This window comes from Cervus canadensis, chromosome 15 (genome assembly GCF_019320065.1).
Source record: "Cervus canadensis isolate Bull #8, Minnesota chromosome 15, ASM1932006v1, whole genome shotgun sequence".
In the NCBI taxonomy this organism is placed as follows: domain Eukaryota; kingdom Metazoa; phylum Chordata; class Mammalia; order Artiodactyla; family Cervidae; genus Cervus; species Cervus canadensis.
In genome coordinates, this window is record NC_057400.1 from 32,474,983 (window position 1) to 32,502,675 (window position 27,693).

The following is a 27,693-nucleotide window of genomic DNA, read 5'->3' on the forward strand; positions in this document are numbered from 1 at the left end:
ACCTCAAAGGCAAGAACTGTGCTTCTGGATTATCCTCCAGTATAGGACTGTCCACTGTTTCCCAAACTTCAGTCATTGTGTGCCATGCTCTCATGTTCTGCCATGAAGTTTTATGACAATACTACTTGTACTTCATATTTTACTTTTTTTCAACTTGATTTCTTGCCTACATAAATATATTTTAAGGTTTAAACTTATTTATAATTTTTATTTAAAAATTTATAATCCTATCTAAGTGGGCAAAATCAGTGTTTTTCTAGCATACGTTAAAACAAATGTAACTGTCTTAAAAATACTTGTCCAGGTACTACATAAAATTATCCTAGGAATCACCTAGGCATGCTGCACTTCAAGAAACAATAGAATTCTCTGTGCCCACTGGATCTCTGTAAGTGTTTATACATTAACTGATACTGAGAAGATACTGAAAAGAAAATCAAAATCTGTGCTTAAATATATGAAGTGTGGAAATAAGCAGAGAAGTAAAAGTCATCAAATTGTTGTCAAAGTTGTTCTTGAATTTGGAATTTTAAAGCAAGACACTAGTAACAATGCCCTTCATTCTACTTAAATATAATTCCTAGGGAATTATGTTAAAGATTAGTACAGTTTTATCTCTCTGACTGTCTGTGAATTAGTGTTTGTTAAGGCCGAGCAAAAAGGAGCTCTCACATCACTGGCAATGTCCCTGGAAGCCTTGGCATGCTGGATCCCAATGGCGTCTGCCCTCAGGTCATAGCCAGTCATCTTGACATCTTCCCAAGCTTGCTGATATTGTTTCTGCAAATGGAGATTGCAATGCCACAGTCAATCTGAAGAGGGGGCTACTGAGTCAGCACAACTGATGTGTTCAAAAATACATGTTAACAGTTAACTGAAAAATTAACTTTCCCTTAAGATTTACAAAATAGACTGGTTTCATACTGAACTTAAATTCTAGCACATTTTAATGACATTTATCAAAATTCTCTTCCTGGATCTTTTTTTTTTTTTTTTTTTAAAGAAGAGGATTTAAAGGACAACAAATCATATGAAAGTGAGAAAAATTATGTGTGCATAGTTTGGCCTTTAAAAATAAAAATCAATGATAGGCCATTAAAAACGAAAACTAAATATTACTATACATGCATATCTATGTTTTGATGTCATGTGTTTGGTGTAAACCACATTTTTCCTACTAAAAAGGATAAGGACATATTATAAACACACTCAGGTGTGTGTACACACACATACGGCACTTATCATTAAGGACTAGAAGTAAAAGGAATGTTAATGAAATGCCTATTGCTAAGTGCTCTCTGAAGCACACTAAGGAGAGGTTTGGTGAGGCAGAGAACATGGTGTGAAACAAGTGGGTGTGCCCGGCCTTACATTGCTGATCTGCATGGCATTGATCTTGGACTGCAGCATCAAGGGAGTATCAGCTGGTACATTCACATTCGCCTTCTCTTTCTCCCAGGCATCACGATACAATGGCTGGTAAAAAGGAAAAACAAAGGATCGTTGATTAGTAAATAAACCAATTACTACATGAGTAAAACTATAGGTATGATGAAAGTTTCTCTTTGGATGTGTTCAGATATAAATGTAAATCGCATTTTGTTTTCATCTGTGTTTTTATTCAGAAGGTGCCCAAAGTGACTCCAACAAGAACACATTCATGTGTGTTATAAATGTAAAATGAATCAGAAACATGAACTAAACTTATCCTCTTTTATTTATTCACATGTAATTATCTGGCAGATAAGCCCTCATTGCAAGTAACTGTGATAATCCACATTTCTAATCGAGTCCTGGCTTTCTTGGCCCAAATAACTATCATAATGTCTAATATTGGAACTGCCTCTGGACTTTCAACTTATTCCACCATTGAACAGCAATAAAAAGGTGGCAATTTTGTGGTCATGGTATTAACTGGTGGACCTGTACACAGGCCAGGTTTCAAAATGTGTTCAAAGTGTACATCAGAGTCTATGGAACATGAAGATGCCTACCACACTTATACTGACCAAAGAGTTATCTAAGCAAATGAATTGTGAATGCTGTTATTGATTGTTTACGTGAGATTCTATCTGGATACATGCATGCTCAAGATTCAAGATTCTAATCCTGGTGTTAGCAGTTTAAAGTTCACAATTACAATTTTTTTCTTTTCTCTTTTTTAAATTATGAAAGTATGATAACACATTTACAGGAGACTTGGAAGATACAGAACAAAGTTACATATAGTTCTATTATATAGTATGTTATTTCTTAAGTAGATAAAGGATTTTTCTTAATAAATGTTATTTCTTAAGTAGATAAATAAATCTTAAGTAGATAAATTTTCAGTTGGAGTTTCAATATCAAACTCTCAAAAATTAACAAAATGAATATACAGAAAAGTATAAGGATATAGCAGATCTGAAAAGGATTATGAACCAATTCTACAATATTAAAATTTATACAATTTTCACACAATAGTAGGATACAAATTCTATTCCAGTTCCCATAGACAATAAACCAGGAGACACTGAAACATATCCAGGGACATAAAATACCATGCAAAAGTTTAATGGTCTAAAGGTATTAAAATCATACAGAGTCTGTTCTGTTATCACTGTGGAATTATGTTAGGAATCAATATCAAAAGGTATCTGTAAATAACCCACATATTTTCAAGTGCGGTGTGACATTTACCAAGAGAGATCTTTGACTTAGCCATTGAAAGCATCAACACAGCTAAAAGACTGAAAAAACACAGACGGTGATTGCAGAGAAGAAAGCATTTAAATGAGAAATTAATGTCAAAATGAGAAATTAATATCAAAGAAACTTTAAAAAAAACATGTATTTGAAAATTAAAAGTCCATTTTAAAATGATGGGTGTATCTAAGAAGCCATAACAAGGAAAATTAGAAAATAAAGTTCACAATTTTTATTGAGACATTCCATTTGTCTGAACATATCATCAATTGACTTACCTCACTGATCTGTACAGAATTTATCTTTGCCAGAATAACTTCAGGGGTGTCAACAATGCTGGTGAATTTGAGAGCCTCAGGCCTTGTGCGATACAACCTTTCGTTCAGGAGATTCTGGGCATTCTTTACTCTCATCACTTCCACGGAACCCTCTGGCAACCATCCAATACCCTTCAGCCATTCCAGGTCTGATTTGTACACGTTCTATAAGAAGGAGAGGACCACAGAGCTCAGAAGAGTCAATTCATGTACTAGAGGATGATGTCAGCAAACCACACACAACCTCTACTTAAACCAGCTGGGTGGCCAGTGCCAGAAAACTCAAGGATCAATATCAGATGTTAACATTTGAGTGTTACATCTTTGGCACACATGTCTGCAAGAAGTTTAGAGGATCATAAAGGAACTGGAGCAGGGCTGGCAACTAGCACTTGTGGAATGAGAGATTGCAATGACACATAATTTCGTTTTTACGGAAGACTGAGCTTCTGTGCTCACTACCTGAAGCCTGTCTTTGACGTGTCACTGGGGAAAACATCTCTAGGAATCTGAGATAAAAAGGTCCTTTGAAGCAGGTATGTGCTCAGTTGCTTGGTTGTGTCCAACTCTTTGCAAATCCACGGACAGTAACCCGCCAGGTTCTTCTGTCCATGGAATTTTCCAGGAAAGAATACTGGAGTGGCTTGCCATTTCCTCCTCCAGGGGATCTTTCTGACCCAGGGACAGAACCTGTGTCTTTTGCATCTCCTGTGTTGGCAGGCAGATTCTTTACCAGTGTACCACACATATAATGATAAACAAAATACATACTTATATCTATGTACACTTCTCCTTTTTTCTCTCTCTAAAATTATTTAAATATGTATATACATAAATATATAAACATATATTTATACATTTTTCCTATATGTGTCAGATAAACTTGAAATCCAACATTTTCTTATGCTTATCTCTGTTTCTGACATTTAGATACCTGATCATGCAAATGTAATGGACCAGGACAACTGGGATTGAAATTTTCTACCTAATTACATGGAATAAGAGTGATTTTCATCTTGATGAATAAGGCCTTCTAAAAGAAGGAATCCTCTATAAGATAGAAAATGTTCAGAAAAACTCCATAGAAATATACAGAATATGTTAGATTCTATTAAGATCAGTATTTAAATTATATCCTTAGGGAATACACGGTGATTAGACACACAGACACACATCTCCCAGGAGTCTGGAGATAGGATACGCACATCGCTCTGCAGTTCGTAGGCTTTCTTTGCCTGGATCACATCATTCTGATCTGGCAGACAAATCCACTGGTGCAGGTAATTGCGATAATCAATGTCGCTAACCAGGACCTGGCACTTCTTGGCCTGAACAATGGACATCATGTCCAGCGGTGTATTGTGAATTCCTTTAGACTTCTCATAAGCTTTCTTGTATTCTCTGTCACTCTGAATCTTGGCAGCATGGATAGCCCATACCAATTTGGGGTCATCTTGCAGGGTGCGGAAACCCACATGGTGGCCCAGTTGCTTACGGTAACCTTCTTTGTATTTGTACTACAGTTATGAAAAAAATAGATAAAAAGACATATGAAAATAATGTATGAAGAGGACTTTACATTAAATGCTTTTGGAATATTTCTTTAGCCTTAATGTGAATTGGCTCAACATGGGCAGTCACTATATATTTCAGTTCACTTTAAGAAAATTAGACAGGGCTATTTTAAACACTTTCATTGAAGACATGAGCAAGTCAGAAGGGATATAGTATGGTGGACAAGATTAATAAAAAAATAATAGCTAACGGTTACTGAGCAATCACTCTATGTCAGACACTATTATGAGTGCTTCAAAGTATTAGGTCAATTCATATGAAACAGCTGAGTTCTTTAGTTAAAAATAGTTGAATAGATGCAATTATAACCTCATTTAATCCTCATAACATCTCTGTGATGTTGATATTAGTATTATCGCATATTTCAAATGGGAAAAATAAGATACAGTGGGGTGGCAATCATTATTCCCAAGGTTGCCTGGCAAGTGGAAATTAGGTCAAATGGTCCCCAAGACTACTGAAGGTAACTGAGGTAGGAAAAAGTCGTATGTGTGGTTCTGGAGACAGACAAGAAAGGTGTGTGTTTCAGGAACGGAAAACAAGGTTGATGGTTCAAATCAGAAGATGATAACAAAAGGCCTGTGGACAAGAGTTTCCACTTATTCTAAATGTCTTAGGGCCAGAGTAAGACAGTTTCTCTTTCCTATATTTGGATAACACAAAGAACATTTGGACAACATGGGGAGAGAGAGAAACTAGGAATAAGGCAGATACTGTGGATTGACTATGGTCTTTAGAGATAAAAATAAGAAATAAGAAGGAAGAGACAGCTGGATACATAAGATAAAAAATAAAGAATTTGAAGAAAAGGAAAGAAGGTGGCTTAAAGATTTGGAGCTGGGCCTTGGTAGGATAATTGATTTGACTGCTGGTAAATTTTTAAATTACTGTTAAATGAACTTCAAATAGTTATTCGGAACATTATACATATGCCTCCAGCATAAGATCTTGTATATAAAATGTGATTTCAGTCTTAAGTCTAACATAAAACTTTCAAGTGATTTGTGTTTATGGAGAATGTCATAAAAATGTGGAGGATTAAAAATCACATTGTACTGGCTCCTAAATTTTTCCTGAGAATTTTGTATAGATTCTTCATGATATTTCACTTCTGCTTAGAAACAACTTAGAAGTGATTTACACATATACTTCATCTATGTTTACCTTAGTGTTTTTCATCCCATTTTAATATTTTAAAAGAGTTTTTAGCACAAAAATTTTAAAGCAAATCAAAACAAAGCAAAATTCTTGAAAAATCCTTTCCCAATTTGTTGTATAGAGTAGAAAACCCAGAATGAACTAGAAGGAGCTGTACCTCACTGGCAATTTCTCTGGAGGCTTTGGCATGCTTGATTTCAATGGCATCTGCTCTCAAGTCATAGCCTTTCTGCTTGGCCTCATCCCAGTCTTTCTGGTAGAGTTTCTGTTGAGGGAAAACACAGGTTTGCTTATAAGAATTGAAAATCAGTGGACAGACTCAAAGTAGTTATACTGTGAATCATAAAGCACACAGCACATGATGGCAGCTTAAGAAAAATAACAGTCACTTCTGAGTTCTTTCAATTATTGCCTGTGTATTTTATGGATCACAGGGTACTTGTGATTATAATTTTAAAGCTAAACATCTATTTTTTTTTCATTTATTTTTATTAGTTGGAGGCTAATTACTTTACAATATTGTAATGGTTTTTGTCACACATTGACATGAATCAGCCATGGATTTACATGTATTCCCCATCCTGATCCCCCCTCCCACCTCCCTCTCCACCCGATTCCTCTGGGTCTTCCCAGTGCACCAGGCCCGAGCACTTGTCTCACGCATCCCACCTGGGCTGGTGATCTGTTTCACCCTTGATAATATACATGTTTTGATGCTGTTCTCTCAAAACATCCCACCCTCGCCTTCTCCCACAGAGTCCAAAATTCTGTTCTGTACATCTGTGTCTTTTTCTGCTTTGCATATAGGGTAATCGTTACCATCTTTCTAAATTCCATATATATGCATTAGTATACTGTATTGGTCTTTATCTTTCTGGCTTACTTCACTCTGTATAATGGGCTCTAGTTTCATCCATCTCATTAGAACTGATTCAAATGAATTCTTTTTAATGGCTGAGTAATATTCCATGGTGTATATATACCACAGCTTCCTTATCCATTTGTCTGCTGATGGGCATCTAGGTTGCTTCCATGTCCTGGCTGTTGTAAACAGTGCTGCAAGGAACATTGGGGTGCACGTGTCTCTTTCAGCTCTGGTTTCCTCAGTGTGTATGCCCAGAAGTGGGATTGCTGGGTCATATGGCAGTTCTATTTCCAGTTTTTTAAGAAATCTTCACACTGTTCTCCATAGCGGCTATACTAGTTTGCATTCCCACCAACAGTAAGAGGGTTCCCTTTTCTCCACACCCTCTCCAGCATTTATTGCTTGTAGACTTTTGGATAGCAGCCATCCTGACTGGCGTGTAATGGTACCTCATTGTGGTTTTGATTTGCATTTCTCTGAGAATGAGTGATGTTGAGCATCTTTATCTAAAGCTACTATTGCTTGAACTATTTGCATCCATCCAGTACAATGTGAAACTATCCCCTTACACATGGGAACTAAGAATCAACCGTGAACCTAGAAAACCTTCATCTAACTACCATATAAGACTAGGTAAGATTTTTTTCCTAATGTTGCCTTTTGACTTTTCAAAGGACTCTGCTAAAGGGATGTGACATAGATATCATACCTATCCTACACTCTCCACATAATTAAAAGTTTTGATTTTTCTTATGGCCTTGAAATGTTAAACAAGAAAGTTTTGGATCAATCCAAAACCTATAAAGACAATAGACACTGTTACCTCTTATACTTCCTTATGTAAGAGGCACTTAACTAGGGATTTCATTATTCTCAATTAGTATATGATGAAACTGAGCTATGGGCATTGGATGTAGGACAATGACTTCCAGGTTGAAAGGAGGACATCAGTAAGATTCAGGTATCCCAACTCTCACAGTGCAGGGACCCAGATGTGTATCTAAACTAAGGTTTGAAGGAGAAGTTCCATTCATATTGCCTTGGGAATGGTAGCTAAATAGAAAGTATCTGGCACCCCAAGCTATAAACACTTCTAAGGTGGGTAATTCATCCATTATAACACATTCCATATGCTGACAGATACTGCCCCTCAAAGACCTTTATACTCCATATTATGCTTCTTACATTGCTGATTTGCATGGCATTGATTTGAGCCTGTAGTATGAGTGGTGTGTCAGAAGGAATCCTTATGTTGGTTTTATCTTTATTCCAGTCTTCTTGATACAGTTTCTGTGGAGAGAAGGAAAATATTATTTTAATACAGTGATAGATATTTGAAACTTAAGCCTTTGCAACTATTTAAGCTGGAAAAAAGTTTTGTGCTATGGTTGCAATGGTTAGTTTTTTGTGTCAACTTGACTAGGCTGCAGTACCCAGGTATTTCATCAAATATTATTCTAGCTGTTTCTGTGAAGGTATTTTTTAGAACAGATTAACATTCATACCAGTAGACTTTGGGTGAAGTAGATTACCCTCTATGATATGGGAGGTGGGGGGGCTTCATCCCATCAGATGAAAGCTTTAAGAGAAAAAAGACTGACCTCCCCTGGGCAAGGGTAATCCTGTCAGCCAATTGCCTTGGACCTGTCTTCCTGGGTCTCCAGCCAGTTGGCCTATCTTGCAAACTTTGGACATGCCAGCCTCCACAATCACGTGAGTCAATTCCATAAAATAAACCTCTGTCTCATACATCCCGTTTAGCTCTGTTTCTCTGGAGGACCCTGACTAATACAATACTCTACCATTTAACGTGGAGCATTATGCTGTAAGTTTTGTAATAGGTGCTTGCTTTCCTGCAGTGTCATATAGTGACAGTTCTCATTTGAGTGCTTCCAAATCTGTGTGTGAGATAGCAGAAAGGCACACTGGCATTTATCACAGCTCTACTTGGCATGTGCCTTCACTAAACTAGCCAAGAGATTCTTAGAGCTGCTCCCATCAATTTAGGTCTTTGAAGGGACACAATCCATTTGCTCCATTTGGGTGGCATCTTCTGAAGAGAAAGTCCCACAAGAGGAGAGCCTGGCAGTAGGATGGTTCTTACCTCACTCATTTGCAGAGAATTGGCTTTTGCCAGGATGACCTCTGGCGTGTCGACGATGGAAGTAAATGCCAAGGCTTCTGGGCGTGTCCTGTAGAGTCTTTCATTGATCAGGTCCTGGGCATTCTTCACCCTGTTCATTTCCACTGAGCCTTCTGGCATCCAGCCGATGCCACGCAGCCATTCCAGGTCTGACTTGTACACATTCTACAGAGACATTAGACCCAAAAATTGTTCCAAGTGTGAGACACAGCCCCCCTGAATTGAAAAGTAAGTTCATGGGGTTGAGGGGTTCATAAGCCCAAGAGATGGTGGTTCTAAAAAAGTAGGACCCGAGATTTTACATGACTCAGAGGTTTCAATATCCAGAGTAATTTTTCAATTTTCAATATCCAGAGGAAAATAATTTTTTAAAAAAATAAGGGCTCTATTTATTCATTCATTTAGCCACATGGCATGTGGAACTTCCCCAACCAGTGGATCAAACCTGTGTCCCCCCCTGCAATGGTAGCACAGAGTTTCAACCAGGGAAATCCATGTTAAAGAAGAATTTTTTATGCTAGGCATGATTAGGAATAAAATGGTAGTAATGCTAAATTTCATGATTCAATATTACAAAGAAATCATATAACTGAAAAAATTTAAAGATATTTTGTTGAATCTCATTCCCTTTTCATCCCATAATAACTGACCCAAGGAAACTGTGTTCAGTGTTTTGGATATAGTTCAATAGTGGCAGTTATTTTTAAAATTCAGATAATTTATGTTAATCTAAAATATATTTTCATTGCCAGACAATACAAAGGATGTGAAAAAAAAAAAAAATCTGGAATCTAGGCTAGGGAAAAAGGACATGACCTAAGCAGAGTTCTTTATCTAACGTTCTTTGATTCCCATAATGTAACTCCTAAACAGAGGTTTTAACAGTGTGAATGGTGCTCCCTGAGGTGGCGCAGTGAACAACTCATGGGTCAGTCCACAGAGGCACTGTCTGGACAGTTAAGAAATCTATGTCCTCCCATTCCGCCTTTCCTGAAGTTCACATTACTCACATCACTCTGCAGGTCATAGGCCTTCTTGGCTTGGATAATGTCGTTTTGATCAGGTAAGCATGTCCAGTGATGCAGGTAATTTCGATAGTCAATGTCACTGACCAGAGTCTGACATTTCTTGGCCTGCAAGATGCCTAACATGTCCACTGGGCTACTGAACTTGGTTTTCCACTTCTGGAACTCCTTCTTGTACTCCCTTTCACTTTGAATCTTCCCTGCATTCATGGCGCACATAATCCTGGGGTCGTCTTCAACACTCCGGGCTCCAATGTGGTGGCCTTTGTGTTTCTCATATGCTTCTTTGTATTTGTACTAAAACACGAGAGATGCAGGTTTAGAAGCTTGATTTTAATACCATATGCATGCTGACAATCACAGAGAATATGAAAACCCACAAGAAATGGACAAGAGTTTTACCTTGCAAATATTTTGACATCTCTGAACAATTTTAAACTAATGTTTTATGCTATCATAAAGGTAACTATAATCATATATCTTCACTGCTGAAAACTTTTTATGCAACAACTGTGACTACAATTTCAAAATGTGTTTTTCTTCTCTGGGACAGCAAAAGGAAACAACAAGAAGAAGCAATTACCAAGTGTGACCCTCTAGCTGCACTATGGTTGTTCAGCAAGGTGAGACCAAGGGGGTCAGACAGAGAGCACTTACGTCACTGGCAATGTCCCTCGAGGCCTTGGCACTTTTGATGGAAATGGCATCAGCTCTCAGATCATAGTCCTTCATCTTTGATTCATCCCACCCCTTGGTGTAAAGTTTCTAGATGGAGGATAATATACAACAGAAAAAGAAAAGTGTCGTAGAAAGTTAATAGGCCAATTCTAGTAAGGAAGGTGGTAAGATGGTAACAGGATTTTAACTAGTTCTAGACTAAAGGCTGAAACAACAATGAGGAAATCTCTTACATGGCTGATATTGGCAGAATTGCTCTTGGCCAGCAAGATTTCCGGGGTGTCTGGCATCACATGGATGGAGGTTTTGTCAGCATCCCAGGCTTCCGTGTATAAATGCTATGGGGGAAGTAAGGTAAACCTCTTTGTTAAAGCCAATACATTGCAGTTATTATCAAATTTATTTCATTTAGCTGTAAGATAACCTTTTAAAGCTTATTTGGAGGCGAGGGAAGCTAAAAGGGGAGAGAGTAAATCATGGCCATGTTTAAACAGACACATAATAGTTTTATAGCCAATGGAAAACAACATCATGATCTCAATTATTAATTCTTTTTATTCTGTGACTCTCAGGCTTACTCATAGAAACTTCAAGGATGGAGCTCAGCTATAGAACCATGATATAGTAGAAATCCCTAGATTTCAGAGTCAATCCCAAGGTCAAACTCAGCTCCTCTATGTCTAAGCTGAGTGATCTCGAGAAAGGTACATAAGGCCTCACACTTGTCATTTTTTTTGAGGGGGAGGATAATCATACCTTTCTAATTAAAGTTTTTTAAAAAACTTTATGCTTGTCTCTTTCCTTTAGTTGAGGTGAAATTGGTATATAACTTTACTGAGTATTTTTTAGAGATTAACTGTAATATATGTATAGCGCCTGAGTCATAGAAGGAACTCAACAAATTTTATGATGTTTCCTGTTGTTATTTTCATGGTGGGTGCTCTGTTGATGAGTACGGTATAGAATAGACTTTCTGGAGTTTTAATACCCCAAACTTAGCAGTTTGCTATCTGAAAGCCAATTTCGTACTTTGCACTGAGCACACAATTTCATTGCCCTGATATTTGGAAGATATTCAGGCAGGTGTGGGAGAATTCAGAAAAGTTCAATTCAACTTCAAATGTGCATACTAAGGGTTTACCTACTGGATGAAGAAATTAGCCCAATATCAATAAGCAGACTGCCAGAATTCTGGAGGAAAGAAGCAATCATCTATTTTGTGTAATAAAACTGAAAGCAGCAGTAACAGCTCACTTTCCAAAGTGGGATTTCCACAAGCAACTAACTTGAGATCTGCACTGACACTGCTATGCACAGTGTTTCTCAGACTTCTGAACAAAATGTGAAACAGCGGTATGTTTTTTATAAGATGGATAAAGAGACACCAGTGGCTTGAGACACCAATTGCATTTGTGGACGTCTCCAGGTCACTGCTCAGAAGAATGTGTGCTTTACCCCCAGAGAACTTGTTTTAGGCTGTGCTTCCCCATGCACACAGAGAATGTGGGGTCAGGGTTAAGAAGAGCATGCAGGTCCAGCTAGGATTCGAGCTTTGTTGAAGGCCTACATGAGAATCAGGCCCATCACCTACCTCTTCTTTCTCTGGAAACCCTCCAGGACGTTTCTCACTTTATGAGCCCAGTATAAGGAAGGTATGACTCAGGCAACTGGCCACAGCTGAAGACTCACCTTGCTCACGTTCAGGGCATTATTCTTTGCTAGGACAATCTCTGGGGTGTCTGTAATGCTTGTGAACTTGAGCTGGACTGCAGGCTGGCGGTACTTCCTTTCACTCAGGATATCTCCGGCTCTCTTCACATTCTCCACCACCACAGAGCCAATGGGCACCCATCCAATGCCTCTTAGCCACTCAAGATCAGCCTTGTAAATAGCCTGAAAATGAAACAATGTCAAATATTTGTAGAAATTATCTCCACAACCTGATATCTCATAATTTAGCATAGACAGATGGTGTATAATTTTGCAACTCATTTGGGTAAATTTCTGAAAAGACACAGTACTGCTTTACTTTGGTGTGGAACATCTAGTTCAACACTTTGTCCCTGAAGGTAGGCAATGTCTACTCTTTTAGAGACCTATGAAATCTCTAATAATACGTGATTTCATTGATACAAAACCACTTTAAGAAAATTTCTGCCTGCCTCCCAATACAACGTGTTTATTATCTGATTTGATTGCCCATATCTGTTTGTATGGGAATACTTCTCTGTTAGAATACAATTTCTTCCTATCTCCTTAAGCAGTGACCTTCACAGCCATTGTGCAACATAAAGAAAGGATGAACATTACTGCATGTTGAATCAATGTGCTTTCTGGGGACAGCAAAAATGGGACCATTTTTCACATGATTTTATATTCATGCTTCTAAGCCAAAGAGCATATATATTTTTATTTTTAGCTTATCCTCAGTCTCCTTTCTTGTGTTGTAGTTCAAGCAAAAAAATATATTTTGTCCTGCTTTCACATTTTTTCTTTCAATTTAAATAATTGGCTGATGAAGAATTTTTCATATAAGTAACAGTTACAGTTCTTTTTGTTTCTATGGCTTTTTGGAAAACTATTTTTTTAAATGCCACTGCTTTTATCATTCTCCCAAAAGTGACTACTTATCAGAGCCTGATCAAGAAAACAAGGAGCTACTATACCAATAAGGTAGTATGAGTCCCAAGGACAATCTATAAACTTTTATGCATAAAATTAGCTACAAGGGTATACTGTACAATGTTAGGAATAAAGCCAACATTTTACAATAACTGTAAATGGAGTATGTTTAAAAATTGTGAATCATTGTATTGTGTACCTGTAACATATAATACACTACAATCACTTCAGTAAAAAGCATATATATAAATTAGTACCTCACAGATTCAGTTTTTTCTGATACTCTAATTTTATTTTTAAGTTTTAAAAACTGAAGTATAGTTGATTTACAATGTTGTGTTAGTTTCAGGTAGACAGCAGTGATTCAGTTATATAACTGAATATAGATCTATATATATATGTTCTTTTTCAGATTCTTTTCCATTTTAGGTTATTATAAGATAATATAGCTCCTTGTGCTATATAGTATGTCCTTGCTGTTCATCTATTTTATGGAGTGTGTATCTGTTAGTCCCCAACTCCTAATTTATCCTTTCTCTTCCTTAGTTTAATACTTTTGATAACCATTTTCCAATGTGATTGGTTTCTTCTGAAACCAATGTATGTGTATATAATTTTATGCTTTTCATGATATTGTCCTGAGAAGTTTTCCACAAGTTTCACAAGACTGCCAAAAGGTTCCGTGGCACACAAAAAAGTTAGAATCCCTTCTTGAAACCTTGCTGAAGAACATTAAATCCACTCACATCACTCTGAAGGTCATAAGCCTTGCGAGCCTGAATGATGTCATTCTGATCAGGCAGACAGGTCCATTCATGAAGCGGATGCTTATAGTCTACGTCGCTTACAAGGATCTGACACTTCTTGGCCTGCACCATCCCCATCATGTCCACTGGGCTACTAAACTTGGTCTTCCACTTCTCAAAGTCTTTCTTGTACTCCAGGTCACTCTGGATCTTGGCTGCGTGGATGGACCACATCATCTTGGGGTCATCCTTAACATTTCGGGCCCCAATGTGGTGGCCAAGCTGTTTGCGGTAGCCTTCCTTGTACTTGTACTGAAGAAAAGAATAAAGACATAAGTCTAATGATAGGGACATCTTATTTATATCACACTTCGTAGTTTCATAGATATATTATTTCTTTTGATTTTCCCCACCACTAATGTGAGAGAAAAAGGTTAATATTATCAACTCAATTTTATAAAACAGAAAACTGAAGACTCCACGAGTCAAGTTCAAGGTCACACCCTAAGCAGGTGGCAGGGCTAAGACTAAAATGGAGAACTTCTGATTCCTAATATTTTTCCCGTCAACTAAACTATACTGCCTAGTTTACATTTGCTTAACAAGTAAGGTAAAAATATTTTGTACAATTTAAAAGAGAATCTACTTAAAGATGTAACTTTTTCTAAAAAAGTTTTGATATGAATGTTTTAGAATACTTCCCTTGTAATTAGAATTTATAGTAAATTCCATAGTCAAGCACATGAGCTATGTTTAGAAAGTTTCACCAGGAAATACCTCCCTTATTTGCCTGTCGATGTCATTGAACTTATAACCATGAGAGAGTAAAGGCCTTGGGTTAACACTCTATTTTTAAAAAGTGTTACTCAAGAATAACCCTTTATAGTCCATTTTACCATGAGATGGTCATAGTGTGGGCCTCTCCAGCTTAGTAGCCAGAAACAGTTCTGATAAAGGAAGAAATGAACCATATGTCTAAGGTCTGGGACACTTCCAGAAGAAGGAAAGTCTGGATTCGAATTCTAAGGAGCCCTGGTACAGCGTGAGGGTACTGGACACCCTCAGGAGATGTTTCTCATGAGATATGGAGGACTACAGAGGAGAGAAAAGCGGGTGCTGAGGAAAAGCTTTGCTTACTCCTCAACTTGTTCATGTGTCCAGTTATGAGCATCTTGGTAGGAAAACCTACCAAGGTTCTCCTTGGTCAACTAAAGGTCAACTAAAGGATTAAACAGAACTCTAAAATGTACCCATAATTAACATTTTCTCTTAATGCAAGAATAAATGGATAGTAGTAGGAAAGTTCACATTCACATTAGCTGATTTACATGTGCTATCAATGTCTTTAACAAAAACGTTTTTTCTTTATTACAAACATCTGGGTCATCAGCTGCTCAACTTCTGAGGCTCAAAAATAGGAGCCCATTTTTAGTTTTCATAAAATACTTATTTTTAAAGAGTGTAACTCCATCTTTAACAGATTAATGGGTATTGAACATAGTATCTTTTGTTTTCTTTTTCATTCGCAACTTTGTACGTGGGGGAATCATTAAAGGAGACTGGGACTTGCAGGCTAAATTTCTGGCAAGAAAAGCTGTAAAAGCTGCTATTTGTAAACATCTTTGAGTAAGAAATTCATCTTCCAAAAATATCAACTTACATCACTAGCAATATCTCTTGATGCCTTGGCTGCTTGGATTGGAATGGCATCCAAACGCAAGTCATAACCTTCCTTCTTGGACTCTTCCAAAGCAAGTTTATAGAGTTTCTGCAGAAAAGAGAATTAATCCATCATTGCTCCTTTTGTGAAAAATGAAGCTATTTATTATTAAGCTTTATCTGTCCTCACTTAAACTACAGAAACAGATCCACAGAGTTAAGTAGTAGTGTGGGTTTGCAGAAAACTATGTTTCATAGGTGCTCAAGCATTTTAGGGCACATTTTAAACTTTGCTATTTTATTGATTAGCAAATCACAAAAGTTTTTAGGGAGGAATCAGTATCTGGTTGCTAAAATTCTGTTTTGCCAAACAAGCACATGTCAAAAAATCCCAACTGTTTATTATCACAATTTTAACATAAAAGAAAGGCCATCTTAATGCCAAAGAAGGAGAAAAATAAGTATGGCTATTTCTAAATGGAATATATTTGAATTTGAGAACAACTCAATGTGTTGTTCTTATTTTTTCCCATTTTTGCCATGGACTATCATCACAGACTATGATCAATCTGTAGATTAGGGTTTCAAAATCACCACTCTAATGAAAATGTTGGTTCTGAAAGAGATGCATAGGAAAACGCTTGCAAATAACATTAAATGGTAAGCAGAACACAATGAAGCAGCAAAAGAATACACAGTACAGCAACTCACTGCGTTCTAGACCCAGTGTCGACCTGCTAATAGTTGCTGAATAAAATAATGACTTGATGACCACACTGCCCATAGGGGCGTATAAGGTTTTAGTAGTATAATCCCTTTTGGGATACTTATCCATAAGCATTTCATTTCATGATGTCATCTTCATAAAAGGCTGGTCTACTTTGTGGACCTACCACACAGCCCAAAATTGAATCAAGAAAACTATCTCTTGAATCAAAGGAGAACTATCTGTTTTAGTGACAATATTGCCTTGCAGTGCATACAATAAATCGGTTAAAACATTTCACAAAGGGAACTGGTATAGTAGTTCATTTTTGCCTTTCTCTTCATGATAAGATCAGCAGGTTACTCACATCACTGTAGTTGATTCGGTTGAGCTTGGCTAGCATGATTTCTGGTGTGTCAGGCATGACGTGGATTGTTTTCTTGTCATTGTCCCAGGCTTCAGTATATAAGCGCTATGAAAAAAAACAGATGAGAAAAATTATTTTGGAGTTCATATTTTTTTGATTATGTGCCAGTTACCTCTCCTTTGTACAAAGTAGAAATAAAACTAATAAAGTTGCATGAATTCCTACTTTTCAAGTAGAAAAATTACTATTTCCAAAAGAATTTAGCTTACTATTTCATTGACTCTGTTTTTACTGTTCCTTATGAAAACTTTTTTTAATAGTGCTAAAAAGTATGATTGGGTTGCAGTTTTTAATACCTGTAATTGTGAAATACTTACAGCACATGGTATTTTTAACAGCTTAGTATTCTGAAGTATTACTAAGTAACTATGGTGTTATAATGGGAAAATCACTTTTAAAGGTATCATAAATCCTATGGGAATCTTTAAAATGTAGTAACGTGTCAGAATTTTTACTTCGTTCTACGGTAAATTCCTATACTTGATGCTGAGGAGTGAAGACTCACCTTATTCATGTTTATAGCGTTGTTCTTTGCCAGCACCTGCTCCGGGGAATCAGTTATGCTGGTAAATTTCAGTGTATCTGGACGCTGGCGGTAGATGTTGTTACTCAGTATCTCTCCGGCCCGCTTGGCTCTAACTACTTCCACCGAGTCAATTGGAACCCAGCCAATGCCTTTCAACCATTCAAGGTCTGACTTATATAAATTCTGCAAATCAACCAATAAGAAACACAGTTATGATAATAATTAGTTTTTTTTTCAGATTCAGAGTCACAAAATGGATCATACTGTGACAGAAACACAAAAAGACTGAACAGGCAAAGCTGCTATCTCAATTAATCACTCATTCATAAGCATTATTGACTCCTGAGTACATTTTTTTTTCCTCTAAGCATTGCTTGGCATAGAGGATTGTACTAGGAACAACAAAAGATCTTTCTAAAAAGTAAAGACACTGTCCTGCCCTTGAGGGTATTAAAAGATTTTCACTTAAGAGCAGAGTTTCTTTAGCTTTGAAAAAGGTGTTCTAATAGCCCCCCAAAAAAACCATATACTTAGACCAACACTGTGTAAGCACTGCAGTAACAAAAATTCTTGCCTTTTTTTAAGGAAAAGAGGTGAAATTCAATTATAGTCACGAGTTTCAACACACAGTAATGTTATGTTTTGCATATCATACTCTTGATATGCATTTTTAATTGAAATATAATTGACCTATATCAGTTTCAGGTATATGATATCATGATTCAATATGTGTGTATATTGCAAAATGATCACCTCAATATGTCTAGTAAAGATCCATCACTACACATACCTACACTTTTTTCCCCTCATGATGGGAAATTTTTAATCAACTCTGACCTTTATTTTCATCTTCAAAATCACAAAATATAAGGTATGTAATGGGGTGCTATAGAGAGAATATATTAGATACTTCGTAGTTATTGGCTTTCTTTTACTCTCAATAGGGCATGCTAACTGTACTATTAGAGTGCTCAGTCACTCAGTCATGTCCAGCTCTTTGTGACGTTATAGACTGTAGCTCCTCTGCTCATGGAATTTCCCAGGCAAGAATACTGGAGTGGGTTTCCATTTCCTCCTCTAGGGGATCTTCCCGACCTAGGGAGCAAATGTGCGTCTCCTCCGTCTCCTGCATTAGCAAGCAGATTCTTTACCACTGCACCACCTGGGAAACCCAGTATTATTATTATTGCACCATTATTATTAACACTAGGATGCAGAAGCAGATACTCACATCACTCTGGAGGTCATAAGCTTTCCGAGCATGGATGATGTCATTCTGGTCGGGCAGGCAGGTCCACTCATGCAGAGGATGTTTGTAGTCCACATCACTAACCAAAGTCTGACATTTCTTGGCCAAAACAATACCAAGCATGTCCACTGGGCTGCTGAACCTGGTCTTGTATTTTTCAAAATCTTTCTTGTATTCACGGTCACTCTGCATTTTGGCAACGTGGACGGACCACATCATCTTGGGGTCATCATGTATCGCTCGGGCACCAATATGGTGGCCCAACTGCTTACGATAAGCTTCTTTGTATTTATACTGAAAGAGAGAACCCAGTAAACGAGGAGGAAGCACCAAGGGCTGGTCCCTGCTGCTCTCTCTGTGGTGAAGCTTTCCTACAAAATCCTCAGGACTTCAGGGGAGTTTCATCAAACCGGCTACTAGGATGCTCCACGTTGGGGCATGCTTTGTCTTAAAAAAAGAAGATGCGGTGCTCATTTCACCTCCACAGAATGACTCCATAGTGATTCCTTTATATTATGCTAGCAAATTATATGTTTTAACCACAAAAAAATGTGACGGAAAAGTGAACATTGAAAGAATGAACTTCAGTTACAGTGACAAGTAGTTTCTCGGAAGTCAGTCATGCCTGCAGACTGAACTGAGAACATATTTGAGGGATGTGTTTATAATGGCTCATTAATTTTCTTCTTTTAAGGCATTCTGCATAATAATTGGCAAGGAGTAGTTTTAAAATGGGCAATTCTTGTTGATAATGAGCATAGTGTTTCAGTTTTGCAAGATGAAAAAGTTTTGTACAAAGTTTTTTTACAAAAAGTTGTTGTACAACAATGTGAATATACTTATGGACTATATACTGAAAGTGGTAAATGGTTATTCAATTTTATTATGATTTAAAAGAAAAACCTACCAAAATGGATAATTTTGCTACCCTTGGATTAATATTTAAGTTGTACAGGAACCTCACATATTCATTTTTAGGGTAAAGGAATATTGATTTTTGTGGAACCCACAGCAAAGAAATATTTAACATTTTCGCTATTTTATGTCCTTTCTCAAGTCAAGGGGAAGAATTCAGTTAAACCTGTTTCTTTCCTGGCATCTTTGCCTTGAGTATAGCCTGAGGAGAGCTCACGAGGTTTTATGAGTAGCTCAACACATGACCACTTAACTTTGCTCAAGGTACTCAGTCTTACTAAGCAAGGACCAAATTATGAGCATCAAAGGAACCACAACCCAGTGTATCTCTATGAAACTCGGACAGGTGACTGTCTCAAAGCCTCAATATATTTGACTATGCAATGAAGGCAGCTGGGTGGATGATGACTACAGAGACTCCCAGCTGTGTCCCAAGAGGGTGATGCCCTATGCAGGTGGCTGGGCTGTTGGTAACAGATGTAAGCACATGATTAGCTCTTACATCACTCGCAATCTCCCGGGAGGCCTTGGCAGCCACGATAGGAATGGCGTCACTTCTTAAGTCATATCCTTCTTTCTTGGCTTCTTCCATGGCCTGGCGATAGAGGTTCTGAGGAAAGAAGTAGTAACTTTTAGACACAGTGCTCACTTTCACTATAAAAATATATTAATATTTCCATCAAAGGAAGACTACTATTTTTTTAAATTAATTTTAATTGGAGGATAATTGCTTTTACAATATTGTGATGAAAGGAAGACTACTTTTGGATACAGAACAAAAACTAGTATGTTCAGCCTTATATAAAAAAAATTTTTTTTTAAGATCTGTCTCTTCCTTTTACTTCCTACTTAGACAGTCTGCAAGTTATTTGTTGAACTTGAAATTTTACTTTCAGCAGGTTTAACTCCTTCAAATTTTACTCATTAAGTTATTAACTCTGAAATGTGCTTGAATTGCTCAGCATTTGTTCTTTTCATGAAATTACCAAAAATGTCTGTTTATTTAACTGCAAATTTGAATCAGGATCAATTTTACCAGCAGAGAATATGATATACTAACAACACTATCATCATGAGCATGTACCTGTATTCTAACAGTGCTAAACTAAGGATTATCCATTGTTTCTGAATATCTTTGTTAATACCATTCGCTCTCTATTCATTTTGTTGATAGCTGGCAATTGCTAGCAGACAGAGAGGTAGCAGGAACCAGGGATTTACGAGTCAAAAGGACAAAACTGATGAAATTATAATGATTTCTTTATGAATTGGCAAAATACCCACTATTCAGTTTCTGTGGCAAGACAGACGTACACAGAAGTTAGAACATAGGTGTTCCAATGGGAACACAGCTTGAGAACCACCGCATTAAATCATCTCTACCTGTAGTATTAAGTCCTTTTCACTTGTGAACCATTACAAGAATTTAATTCTTAATTAGTAATAATTTTTAAATAATGTTTAGAGTTTGAGAAGGATGTAACTGAATGTTTTTAATGTGGATTATTAATGTGTGACAATTCACATTCTCTTATGTTGCAACTTTTTACAAGGAAAAGCTAAAGTAGACAAGAATAAATTTAATGTATTTGAGATAAAATCCCAAGGGAGGGTATTTGTTCTTAAAAATTTCTAGAAATGTTTATTTTGTAACTAGAGAGTCAAATACTTTTATACTTTATATTTTTCCTTTGAACGATAAATTCTCAAGTTTGTCCTTATGTATAAGTGGGAAAAAACGTGCTTGAATCACTTTGTGGCTTCAGGCCAAACATATTGTTCTTTCAACATTGGAAAAAGAGGCAGGGCTTCAAGGAAAACACTTTTAGTGTCATCAAGGCTATGTTTTAAACAATGTCTAGTAAGTTTGAATATTCCAAGAGAACTAGAACAGGTAAATGTGAGTTTAAGAGAAAAGAAAAGAAGATATGGTTGCTTTATTTTGTTTACTAAATGTGAAGTGAAGGTATCATTGGTAATGGGTTGAGAAGAAATTCACGTGGGCCATTCTATAATCTTCAAAGACAATCTTTAGGGAATTAACATAATTATGCCATTTAAAAGAAATAAATCCAGCTGAAATTTGAGAAGTAAAAAAGATAGCCTAATTTCCTCTCAGCAGTCTGAAAAAAAAAAAAAAAGAAAGAAACCTTACTTCATCTGACCTAATTTTAACAAAAGGGAGAGGCTTAAAAGCATCCTTACTCTTTGGCTTAGAAACTAACAGCATCTGCCTGGGGTGAGGCAGAACATCTGGGAAAAGCTAATCTAACAGAGAAGCTCCCTGGCCAAGAGAAAAATTGCTCATTCAAAAATGACTGAAGTCTGTTTCTTCATTTGCTATTATTTTCTCCCAATCTGAGGGCTGTCTTTTCACCTTACTTATAGTTTCCTTTGTAGTGCAAAAGCTTTTAAGTTTCATTAGGTCCCATTTGTTTAGTTTTGCTTTTATTTCCAATATTCTGGGAGGTGGGTCATAGAGGATCTTGCTGTGATTTATGTCGGAGAGTGTTTTGCCTATGTTCTCCTCTAGGAGTTTTATAGTTTCTGGTCTTACATTTAGATCTTTAATCCATTTTGAGTTTATTTTTGTGTATGGTGTTAGAAAGTGTTCTAGTTTCATTCTTTTACAAGTGGTTGACCAGTTATCCCAGCACCACTTGCCATATGACCCAGCAATCCCACTTCTGGGCATACACACTGAGGAAACCAGATCTGAAAGAGACACGTGCACCCCAATGTTCATCGCAGCACTGTTTATAATAGCCAGGACATGGAAGCAACCTAGATGCCCATCAGCAGATGAATGGATAAGGAAGCTGTGGTACATACACACCATGGAATATTACTCAGCCATTAAAAAGAATTCATTTGAACCAGTCCTAATGAGATGGATGAAGCTGGAGCCCATTATACAGAGTGAAGTAAGCCAGAAAGATAAAGAACATTACAGCATACTAACACATATATATGGAATTTAGAAAGGGTGATAACGATAACCCTATATGCAAAACAGAAAAAGAGACACAGATGTACAGAACAGACTTTTGGACTCTGTGGGAGAATGTGAGGGTGGGATATTTCAAAAGAACAGCATGTATACTATCTATGGTGAAACAGATCACCAGCCCAGGTGGGATGCATGAGACAAGTGCTCGGGCCTGGTGCACTGGGAAGACCCAGAGGAATCGGGTGGAGAGGGAGGTGGGAGGGGGGATTGGGATTGGGAATACATGTAAATCCATGGCTGATTCATGTCAATGTGTGACAAAACCCACTGGAAAAAAAATAATAATAATAATAAAAATAAAAAAAAATGACTGAAGTCAAGGTCAGTCACATACTTATGATCAGGCTTGTTCTTGGGCCTTTTTATAGTGCTAGACTAAAGGAAACCGACTCCTCTTCATTTTACTTGTCATGCCTCTTCTTCAGGGCTACATGATGATAGTCAAAAGTAATTAACAGGAGTAAAATAATGAATGTGGTCGGGACTTGAAAATGAGTACTTAAAATTTCCAGTGTTCTCAAACTAAAGGGAACTCCACCCTCTTTTTTTTTTTTTTTTGAATGAAGATATACAAAAGCATGTAAGAAATCAACATTCATCTTGAATGAACCAGATAATTCTTGACCTTGATGAGAACAATTGGGTAAGAAACTGTTTCCTATTCTGCAAAGATATGTGATGACAAATTTAGTGCGGCTGGAGACAGTATGTTAAAAAATGTTTTGTTTCTTTTTATTGTTCTCACACAGTTTTGAGATGGATGAATTTAAGAATTCTTATTTCAGTTCTTGTAAATAAACTGTGGTTATTTTGAGCATACATCAAATAAACAGGCTATTTTAAGCTTAGATTAAATAAATCTAATTTTCATGGTGACTTGAGTGTAAAGGGAAGTAATTAGTATTAAGCAGTTACTGTGTGCCAGGCTCCACCCGGGCCATACTACACATACTATCCTATCTAGCCATCATAAAAATTCTTGAATAGCCATTTTTATCTCATTTTACAGATGAGATAACTAAAGGAAAACTCACTGAACAAAATTTGAAGCACAATATTAAAAATTGTTTTATTTAATATTAAAAAATTAAAATCACAATATGATTTAATCATTAATAGTTGAGAGTTTTTTTTCCCCCACTCATGACATGGAGATATTTTTTTATTTATCTGTTTTTTCTATTTTTTTTTTATTGAAGTATAGTATGGATGTGAGAGTTGGACAATAAAGAAGGTTGAGAACCGAGGAATTGATGCTTTTGAACTGTGGTGCTGAAGAAGACTCTTAAGAGTCCTTTGGACAGCAAGGAGATCAAACCAGTCAATCCTAAAGGAAATCAACCCTGAATATTCATTGGAAGGACTGATGCTGAAGCTGAAGCTTCAACACATTGGCCACCTGATGTGAAGAACTGACTCACTGGAAAAAGACCCTAATTCTGGGAAAGATTGAAGGCAAGAGGAAAAGAGGGTGACAGAGGACAAGCAGTTTGGATAGCATCACTGACTCAATGGACATGAGTTTGTGCAAACTCTGGGAGATAGTGAAGAACAGGGAAGCCTGGGATGCAGCATTTCATGGGGTCACAAAGAGTTGGACACGACTTAGCGACTTAACAACAACAAATAGTTGATTAAATAATACAATGCTATGTTATTTTCTTCTCTAACTATTTTTGAATACAAGGATACATATATTCATGGTAGATTATAGATAAAAATAAATAAAACTAAGCTAACTGATCAATATGTGAATTAAACCCATAATTCTGACCTTTCTGCTACATCAGCAAAATCAACATGGTCAGGTTCAAATAAACAGTCTTACCTCACTATAATTTATTTTATTTTGTCTTGCCAATGTAATTTCAGGTGTATCAGGCATCATGTGGATTTGAGTCTTGTCTTTGTCCCAGGCTTCTGTGTATAAGCGCTGTGAAGGATAAAAAAAGGTTAGTGAATTAGGAAAACAATATTTGTTGTAAACAGAGGTTTCCAACTTAACGATCATGACAAAGTTGAAAGCCAGCATCCTTACTATCTGGGCTGCGTGCTGTACACCAACATTCTTCAATCTCTTTGATGTTACAATATATACATAGTCACTAAATATAAGTGTAGGCTAAGGTATAAAAAGAAAATGTGTGTGTATTTTGTTACAAGACCACCTACACTTGAATTAAATTAAAAGCAAGTATTACCCAAGCATGTATACACATCTATATGTACTGAGGTTATATCAGCAAATCCTTCTGATGATTTTGTTTGTTTACTGGCTACAGATGCACCTGTTACGCCATCTCTAGATTTCTTTTTGATAAATGTTATGAAGACTTGTACCTGACTTGTTTGTTCTATATTTATTAGGTAAGTATCAAACAAGAAAAAAAAACCTTGATGTCAAACACTTATAGTTAGACTTAAAACAATTTAAACACCAAACAGTTGTCCTACTCCTAACTCTATTTCACAAGAGATGTCAAGGCGCAAATTTCTAAATACATTTTGAGAATACCCAACCAAATCACCACACACAGGATGGCAATTGGATAAAAAAGATTTAGCTGGTCATAGATATTCTCAAGGACATACAGCTGTATTTTATTTTCCCCCAGGTTGAGGGCTCACCTTGTTCATATTGATGGCATTGTTCTTGGCTAGCACCTGTTCCAGGGAATCAGGCACGCTGGTGAATTTCAGCGTGTCTGGACGCTGGCGGTAGATATTGTCACTCAGTATCTCTGCAGCTCTCTTGCACTTGACCACATCCACAGACCCAATGGGGACCCAACCAATGCCTCTCAGCCACTGGAGATCTGATTTATAAATGTTCTGGTGAGATTAAACACAAAAGCAAGGATTACTGAAGCTGTTATGGCACTTGATTTCAAAAATGAATGCAAAGGACTACCACATTTTAAAATGTGGGTAGGCAAACTCTATGTCTATGTCTTTTAAAATATGAACCCCAGTTGGATATAGTTCATGGTATTATGTTCTCTCTAAAAGAAAAGCAAAGCACAGTAAATTAAGGGTGGGGAGAAAAAAAGCATTCTTTTTCTGAGGGTTTTACCAATCCTAGACCATTATCTGCATAATACTATGTATTACCATCATGAGCATGGTCAACAGTGGTGTTTAACGGGTCTCAGTACTCACGTCACTCTGGAGGTCATAGGCCTGCCGAGCATGGATGACATCGTTCTGGTCAGGCAGGCACGTCCACTGGTGCAGGTAGTTCTTGTAGTCTATGTCACTGACCAAGGTCTGGCACTTCTTGGCCAGCACCAGCCCCAGCATGTCCACTGGGCTGCTGAACTTGGTCTTCCATTTCTCAAAGTCCTTCTTGTACTCCCGGTCACTCTGGATCTTGGCCGCATGCATGGACCACATCATCTTGGGGTCATCTTTGATGTCCCGGGCTCCAATGTGGTGGCCGAGCTGCTTGCGGTAACCATCTTTGTATTTATACTGAAATAAAAGTAGTCATTTAAAAAAATTAAAATGAATGAAAAGGGCTAAAAGTTTTATTAATATAAAACTCTGCTATTTTAAAATTGGTAATTCTTGTAGAGAAATGAATCATCTATCAACTTATCTCCTCATCCTAAACTCTGACTAGTCTTCACAGCAATACTGTAATGGGAAGCAGGCCAAAAGACATAGTTCTATGGTTTGCAGATGTTAAATCTCCGGAAATAAAGGCAGCAACACTTTTCAGAAAATCAACTGGAGTTAATATGCCTTTTTTTTCCTTTTTTTTATCTTGGGCCAGTGAAATCATTAACCCAGAAGTTTTACACGTGATTTTGAGAATGCTACTCCTAAGTGCGCAGGGACCATTTCACCCCCAGCCCTCTGCATCCCTCCCAAATGAGGCTCTGCTGACTTTCACTGAGGGACAGAACTCCCGATACAGACTGGCTTGTGTTTCCATCCTTTCGTACCTGGTCTACTGAAGATGAAATTTGGGTGAGGTTTGTTGGGATTCCTTGAGGGGGAAAAATAGATTATATGACTGCAAGAAAGTGGTTTGTTGTTGGTGGTGGTAAGAGCTGATTGTGGATTATCTTCTGTCCACTTTAGGGAACAACATCACACAAATCCTAGCATATATTTACAGAAGTCTAAATTCTCCACCAAAGGCACTTCTTTCAGAGACAGCAGAAAGAGAAATCAGGCTCACTATATTGTTGGTTCAGGATGTCATAAAACTCTTTTTTCATTTAAAAATAATTCAAAAGGAAGCACTTGAGGTAGTTTTTCAAAGAAAGGGTTGGCAAAAATCCAGAGCAGGTTTGGGGAAAGGCAAACTTTCCTAAACCTGTCTGTACCGGATCTTTTTCTTATATTGACCCAATACATGTAGCCATGTTTTTTTTCCAGCTTTTTTCCTGTCATCTTCTTATTTCTGTGTGCTCTAAATATGCAGATGAATGCCTCATAATTATGGATACGAACAAGTTCAGTTCAGTCACTCAGTTGTGTCCATCTCTTTGCAGTCCCATGGACTGCAGCATGCCAGGCTTCCCTGTCCATCACCAACTCCTGGAGCTTACTCAAACTCATGTCTATTGAGTCGGTGATGCCATTCAACCATCTCATCCTCTGTCATCCCCATCTCCTCCCACTTTCAATCTTGCCCAGCATCAGGGTCTTTTCCAATGAGTCAGTTCTCATCAGGTGGCCAAAGTATTGGAGTTTCAGCTTTAGCATCAGTCCTTCCAATGAATATCCAGGACTGATCTCCTTTAGGATGGACTGGTTGGATATCCTTGCAGTCCAAAGGACTCTCAAGAGTCTTCTCCAACACGACAGTTCAAAAGCATCAGTTCTTCGGCGCTCAGCTTTCTTTATAGTCCAACTCTCATATCCATACACGACTATTGAAAAAACCATAGCTTTGACTAGACGGAACTTTGTCGGCAAAGTAACGTCTCTGCTTTGTAATATGCTATCTAGGTTGGTCACAGTATGAAAGGGCAAAAAGATACAAACAAATGGAGATTCAAATTCTTTTTTTTTTTTTTTAACTGAAGTTTAGGATACTCGCTCTGCCTATGGGGCCTGAATACTAAAATCTTTTGGAGTTAAATTATTAAAGGGCTTTACAAATGAAAGGCTCCATTAGAAGCACAATAAATGTGCTTTAACGGACACCCAGAAGAACCGTGCTTCTTCTGACTTCTGATTCTGCCTTCCCACCCCATCCAGTCACGTGTATCTGTATGTCCATGGAGTATTGGTACTCACATCACTGATGATGTCCCTGGAGGCCTTGGCTGCCACGATCGGGATGGCATCGCTTCGCAAGTCGTAGCCTTTCTTCTTTGCCTCTTCGTTGGCGAGTTTGTACAGAGTCTATAGGAGGAAAGTCAGAGTTAAAA

The 27,693-nt window shown here is 37.4% G+C and overlaps 1 protein-coding gene across 31 annotated transcripts in view; it reads right to left on the reverse strand.

The window, feature by feature from the left end:
- Nucleotides 1-27,693, reverse strand: part of NEB (nebulin) — a 218,680-nt gene that overhangs the window by 83,384 nt on the left and 107,603 nt on the right. For 29 of the 31 annotated variants that reach the window (XM_043488007.1, XM_043488010.1, XM_043488003.1 and 26 more), the window contains 21 exons: nucleotides 27,560-27,667; nucleotides 25,466-25,777; nucleotides 24,935-25,138; nucleotides 24,135-24,239; nucleotides 19,799-19,906; nucleotides 18,364-18,675; nucleotides 17,112-17,315; nucleotides 16,547-16,651; nucleotides 15,475-15,582; nucleotides 13,815-14,126; nucleotides 12,136-12,339; nucleotides 10,680-10,784; nucleotides 10,426-10,533; nucleotides 9,754-10,065; nucleotides 8,705-8,908; nucleotides 7,786-7,890; nucleotides 5,893-6,000; nucleotides 4,208-4,519; nucleotides 2,964-3,167; nucleotides 1,372-1,476; nucleotides 673-780 (listed from right to left, as the gene is read on the reverse strand). In XM_043488007.1, the coding sequence (XP_043343942.1) occupies nucleotides 673-780; nucleotides 1,372-1,476; nucleotides 2,964-3,167; nucleotides 4,208-4,519; nucleotides 5,893-6,000; nucleotides 7,786-7,890; nucleotides 8,705-8,908; nucleotides 9,754-10,065; nucleotides 10,426-10,533; nucleotides 10,680-10,784; nucleotides 12,136-12,339; nucleotides 13,815-14,126; nucleotides 15,475-15,582; nucleotides 16,547-16,651; nucleotides 17,112-17,315; nucleotides 18,364-18,675; nucleotides 19,799-19,906; nucleotides 24,135-24,239; nucleotides 24,935-25,138; nucleotides 25,466-25,777; nucleotides 27,560-27,667 (3,753 nt within the window). The remainder of the gene's footprint in view (nucleotides 1-672; nucleotides 781-1,371; nucleotides 1,477-2,963; nucleotides 3,168-4,207; nucleotides 4,520-5,892; nucleotides 6,001-7,785; nucleotides 7,891-8,704; nucleotides 8,909-9,753; nucleotides 10,066-10,425; nucleotides 10,534-10,679; nucleotides 10,785-12,135; nucleotides 12,340-13,814; nucleotides 14,127-15,474; nucleotides 15,583-16,546; nucleotides 16,652-17,111; nucleotides 17,316-18,363; nucleotides 18,676-19,798; nucleotides 19,907-24,134; nucleotides 24,240-24,934; nucleotides 25,139-25,465; nucleotides 25,778-27,559; nucleotides 27,668-27,693) is intronic. The other 2 variants (XM_043488013.1, XM_043488012.1) reach the window with 2 other exon arrangements.